Source organism: Saccostrea cucullata, unplaced genomic scaffold (assembly GCF_032062105.1).
Source record: "Saccostrea cucullata isolate Sc308-1 unplaced genomic scaffold, CSIRO_AGI_Scuc_v1 ctg2951, whole genome shotgun sequence".
NCBI lineage: Eukaryota > Metazoa > Mollusca > Bivalvia > Ostreida > Ostreidae > Saccostrea > Saccostrea cuccullata.
This window is the reverse complement of record NW_026934486.1, coordinates 48,381-54,459: the sequence shown is the minus strand read 5'-3', so window position 1 is coordinate 54,459 and position 6,079 is coordinate 48,381. Positions and strand designations below refer to the sequence as shown.

Below are 6,079 nucleotides of genomic sequence, written 5' to 3'. Positions count from 1 at the left end.
AATTTTTTGGTCATACGGGGGATTGAACCCGGGTCGCCCGCGTGACAATCCAACGCGCTAACCATTCAGCCATAGGGATCGCCGCTTCGCGTTTTCAAATGCTAATATCTCGAGATTGCCTTTTTCGATTTTCAAACAAATTACATTTTTCGCTTCTGCAAAAGGGTCTCTATTCAAATCAGAACAAAAATATTAAAAAAAGAAAATTTGAAAAATTGCGTTTTTTAAATTCGCTTCCGGTGTCGACCGGAAGTACTAACGACGAACGAAGAGGCGATTCTGCAACGCTATAAATCATGAACTATCATCTCCAATTAATCTTCAGTTCATATCTTAATCAGTTATCGCTACTAAATCAAGACAAAATTGCATTTTAAAATCAGAAAATGCTCATAATCTCACGACCGGAAGTGGCGTCATAAAAACGCTTAAAAACCTATCAAGATCGTTTGATGATCTATATTATATGACCCTACAAGTCCTTAATTGGGCCGTTTTACAAAACTTCAAAGTACGCATATTGTTTAGAACATTATTCTGACCATCTTTTGTTCAATATTCCTTATCAAAATATTCCCCCTTTTTGAGATATAAAGCGTCAAAGATTTGATATTCTGGCCCCTTCTGACCCCTAATTACGTAACATATGATCAAAATCTTATCATATATTGTTGCAAATTGTTAAGATGAATACTTTTGCTTCAGTACTGTATGCCCTTCTGAGCCCCTACTTTGAGAGGTCAGCCCCATTTTCTTGACAGGTCTTGTGAATCTGCACAACTGTTCTTCTATATGTTTTAACAAAATATGAATAAATACGAAGATATGAAAAAAAAATGTCATATTTTGTGAGATTTTTCTGAGATATTTTTCGGGCTCTACCGAGCTTCGGCGCCTTTTGCGCCATAAAGATTTGGACGCCTGCCTGCAACTCAGCAAACCTTCATTTACTTTCACTGAAAATCTTGAGTCAATATCTTAAGTCGTTCCGGAGGAGTTTCCAGGACAAGCAGACCCTCTAAAAATCATAAAACTGCCCATATCTCACGACCGGAAGTGATGAGAGCAAAAAACAAAAAAACCTATCAAGATCGATTAAATAGCTATAATTGTAATATGCAAATTTGGTGTATATCGGCCGAGCCATCTCTGAGAAATCGCATGCACAAAATCGGTTGGAAAAAAATAATAATAATAGGAAAAAAGAAACCGAAGAATAACAAGAAGGTCTTCCGTTGGAAACGAAAGACCTTAATAATTATAAGAAAAGTGAAAAAGAAACATAAGAATAATAGAAGGGTCTTCCGCTGAAGACGGAAGACCCTTATTATTTTGAGTTACAAAGATATACCGGGGTATTTTTAAAAATAAAAAAATTGATTGAAAAATGCTACTTATCTGATTACTATAAAAATTTAAGTTAACTAATTTAGGGACATGAAATTTTGACAAGGATAATACAAAATGTTTTTTTGGCTCATGTGTATGATTGTTATTCTTGTAACTGTTGTTAAAATCAAAAGTTCATAAATTAATTAAAAATTTTCTAGAACAATCCCCAAAATACGTAATTAAACTAATTCAATAAAGTTAAATTTTGCTCAGAGCATTGTAAGTGAATTTTCTAAAAACGTACTATGTGACACCGTTCTCATTGAGATTAAACTTTAATTTAGAAAAATCACTGCATAGCAATCTAAATATTACATATATACATTGAATATTAGAATAAACTGTAATTAAATTTGGTTTATTCATGGGTCATTTTGAAATGAGTAAATACAAGATACATTTGTATTTGTTATACTGTCAACTTCGATTACATATTTTACAGGATTTGGACCATATAGTTGAGGAGTTTCTTCCTCGCCGCAGACCAGTTGTTGCCAGTCCATCATTTGAGGAAGAGGACAGCGATTTAGAATTAGACGATCTGAGGCCTAGTAGCAATGTATATAACGAGAAACTAAGGGAAAAAATTGAGATGTTTAATCGGAACTACAACACTGAAATCAACGAAGAAAGTGAAAGTGAAGGCGAGGACAGCATTTCGTGCAACGGGTGCAGTGACATGCAGGCTTTAAAAGAAAAAGTTTCCACTTCGTGCTCCTGTGGAAAACTCTGTCTAAGCGACATTCCATTAGAGGAGATTCACAGTTCAATATTGATGTCAAATGAACTCTCAAGAGAGGAGCGGGACATGTTTATAATGGGGAAGCTTTCGTGTATTGGGGACGGCAGTACTACTCAGAGTGGAAATGAAAGAAAGAGGAGAAAATATGCATATAACTTCAGAAACAAGGAAATTTGCAAGGGGTCCTTTTTGCTAGTTTACGGCGTCGGATCTATATACATAAAGAACATAGTTTCCCACTTGAATCAAAATGGATTTGTTCCACGGATTCACAAGAACAAAAACAGACGGCCAAGTAATGCATTCAGCTTTGAAGAACTAAAGAATGCCGTAGACTTTATCCAGAACTACGCAGAAGAGTTTGGTCTTCCTCAACCCAATGTAAAGAACCAAGGGAATCCATGTATTTTTTTACCATCATCTGGTGACAAGTTTACACTGCATTTCTCGTACGTAACTTCATGTACAGAAACGAACAAACGACATGTTGGTCTTACGACATTCAAACTTCTTTGGAAGGACTGCTTACCACATATCAAGTACATGACTCCTCGTTCAGATATTTGTCCAAAATGTGAGGAGCACAGAGCAAATATCTCTTCAGCAGCTGGATTACAGGAGAAACAGGATCATCTGCAAGAATTTACAGAACATTTGTCAATGGTGGAAAAAGAGCATCAGGTATCACATATCGTTTGACAGAATATATACTAAATTTGTTCTGTTCATTATTTAATGCTTTAGTTATGTTGATTTTTGTAAATCGTCTAATGTAGGTCTACAATAATGCTGTTACAAAGGCTAGGGAAGAAATGGAGTCATATGAGAGGCCAACTGGACTCATCCCCCCTTGTTCGACCAACCCTAGTCATGTCCACTACACCTTCGACTTTTCCCAGGCTCTCTCCATCCCCCACCATGCGCGACAAGAAGGTCCTTTATACTTCCTTACGCCTCGCAAAGTGCAATTATTTGGCGTTGCCGTAGAAGGCCAGTACCGGCAAATGAATTACCTCATAGATGAGAATCAAGGGATCGGGGAAAACGGAGCAGGAATTAAAGGTGCCAACGGTGTTATTTCAATGCTCCACCACTGCCTCACAAACTACGGCTCAGGAGAAAAGGCTTGTGTGATACACTGCGACAATTGTGCAGGTAGTTTATGCTTTCTATCAATAAGCTGCATGATTGATCGAGTTAAATCATTCTGTTTATGCATTGAATACTCTTAATTTGTGTTGCAAGGTGAGAACAAGAATAGATACGTGCTGGGATATCTGATGTGGCGAACGCTTCTCGGCCTGCACAACGAAATAAGGCTCTCCATGCAGGTGCCATACCATGGACGATGCCTCGTTGACGCTGGATTTGCCAACATTAAAAGGCTGTACCACAGGACAGATGTGGACAGTTTTTCCAGTCTTGTTGATGTTGTTAGAAAGAGTGCCAAATCAAACGCTCCCGTGACTTACATTAACAGCGATGGAGAACGTAGCTGGGAGTGGTATGACTGGAAAACCTTTACAAGCAGGTTCTTCACATCAGTCAAAGGCATCAGGAAAATGCATCACTTCAGATTTTCCTCATTAGCTCCGGGTATGCATTCTTCAAAGACTATCATAGTTAAATTATTGCTGTATAAATTGTTGCAGTAATATTTCCTCTAAAATCAGTTTAAAGAATATTCTTTGTATAAGTATCTGTTACTATTATTTTCCGTTCTTCTACTTGTTTATTTGAATTATTTAATTTCATACACAGGAAAACTGTTCGTCAAATGTGATGCTGATGGTACTGAAAGGGAAATCAGTCTTCTAAAGCCCATAGTTCGCCCCGAAGATCTAACAACAGGGACGGTGATGCCAGATATTTTCCCTCCTGGCGGTATGACCCCAGAGAGACAGGGGTACTTATTTCGGATGGTCCGCCCCTTCGTTCGGGAACCTCACAAGGACTCCACCTGTCCTAGTCTTGAGGAGTAATCTGATGGTGCCCAAAAAAGAGGACAATTGCATTGCAGAACATTGACTATAATTCATCGACAAGTGTATTTTTTGTTGTTAAAGTTGTTTTCTTGTTTATATAAAATTCAAATTTATGCTAATAATTTCTTGAATGTTAATCGTATTTCTTGATCAAATATAATCACTTTATCTGAATCATTTTATTCTAGACTACTTTATAAATATACTAGCATTGTAAAGGATCGATTGATATTGTTTAAAAATTTCAAATACATTAAGTAAAATCATATTTCTAGGTATATACGTTATTGTTTTCATTACAAAGACAATCCAATTGCACAGACGAAAAATAACGTTATTTAGCATTTGTATGACGTTATGAAGCATTTTTTGACGTTATCTTGTAATCCTTGCTTGCATTTCTTTTAAGTTTTAATAAGGTTATGTTAAGAATTAAATGAAATATTTGATATCAAAATAATCAGAAGGACTAGCTCTTTCAGAAACCGTCAAAAACCAAATTTCGGAAATTTTGTCACGAAGGTCCATTTCGCTTGACGCAACTCAGATATATCAGAGAAAAGGGATGAAAACCTAGCTTATGAAAATTTTAGTTTATGTTTTTTTTTTGACGTTGTGAAGAAATATGCACCCCTCAAAGAGCGGACAATTTTACCAAATCAAGAACCGTAAATGAACAAAAATCGGAAGAGAGAAATCTACGAGAAGAAAATGCTTTTTCATAAATTTACTACAACAAAATCAAACATGAGGCCCATGGGCCACATCGCTCACCTGAGAACTGTGGCTAGGAAAAAGCAAAATTGGTTTATAATTGAAAAGCTTAAATCCAAAAGCAGACCAAAGACCAATCATGGCTTTGCAATTCTTGAGAAGAAGATTTTTAAAGAATTTTCCAATGTATACATTTCTATGTAAAACTATGGTCAGCCATTTGGGCCCCGTCCTACCCCTAGGGGTCATGATTTGAACAAACTTGAATCTACACTACCTGAGGATGCTTCCATATAAATATGATCATTTATGACTTTGCTATTCTTGAGAAGAAGATTTTAAAGAATTTTCCTATTCACTTCTATGTAAAACTTGGGTCGGCCATTTTGGCCCTGCCCTACCCCTGGGGGTCATGATTTGAACAAACTTGAATCTACACTACCTGAGGATGCTTCCATATAAATATGATCATTTATGGCTTTGCTATTCTTGAGAAGAAGATTTTTAAAGAATTTTCCAATATATTTCTATGTAAAACTTTGGTCGGCCATTTTGGCCCCGCCCTACCCCTTGGGGTCATGATTTGAACAAACTTGAATCAACACTACCTGAGGATGCTTCCATATAAAAATGATCAATTTTGACTATGCTATTCTTGAGAAGAAGATTTTTAAAGAATTTTCCTATATATTTCTATGTAAAACTTTGGTTGGCCATTTTGGCCCCGCCCTACCCCTATATATGTATATATGTATATATGTGCCGACTATAAATAAAATTAACTTGACTTGACTTTACTCACGGAAGGACATAGCACACCATAGAGTTTTTAAGCTCAGAATATTGTTGAAAAATTAAGGAACCTTCAGGGTCTACTCTAAAAGGAGAATGGTTGAAAAACAAAGAGAAATGTATCCAAGATTTCTTTGAAAAGTATCCGGGACAAAAAGGAGTTAATGACATCTACCTGTTTTAGAAGTTACCGGACCAAAAACAGACAAAAACCATGGTCTTATAAGGACTCAGGTAACCTAAGTATAAGGAATTCAAATGGAAAGTGAAATACGTCTCGGCTCACAAAAGAGAGAGACCAGAGAAGACTTAGATTCAAGGGAAATATGTAGAAAACGCCGGGGATTGTATCAAAGAGTATTAAAAGAAAGTGGTCTTAGAAGGATACGACATCATGGACTGTGCTTGTGAAACAGAATATTTGTACATGAGGAGATCGTTTCACACACAAAAA

The 6,079-nt window shown here is 36.5% G+C and overlaps 1 protein-coding gene across 1 annotated transcript; it reads left to right on the top strand.

Annotated features, from left to right (window-relative positions):
* The first annotated feature begins 2,200 nt into the window (after window positions 1-2,200).
* Window positions 2,201-4,116, top strand: LOC134240830 (uncharacterized). The gene is made up of 4 exons (XM_062722904.1): window positions 2,201-2,815; window positions 2,911-3,289; window positions 3,380-3,730; window positions 3,896-4,116. Exons 1-4 carry the CDS (start codon window positions 2,201-2,203, stop codon window positions 4,114-4,116), a joined length of 1,566 nt encoding a protein of 521 aa, XP_062578888.1.
* Window positions 4,117-6,079: the final 1,963 nt, after the last annotated feature.

Bases quoted from the DNA above. Each gene is read 5' to 3' on its own strand.
- LOC134240830 (XM_062722904.1), top strand. From the start codon at position 2,201: ATGTTTATAATGGGGAAGCTTTCGTGTATTGGGGACGGCAGTACTACT. The intron at 2,816-2,910 runs GTATCACATATC...CGTCTAATGTAG, and splicing joins TGGTGGAAAAAGAGCATCAG to GTCTACAATAATGCTGTTAC. The intron at 3,731-3,895 runs GTATGCATTCTT...TTTCATACACAG, and splicing joins ATTTTCCTCATTAGCTCCGG to GAAAACTGTTCGTCAAATGT.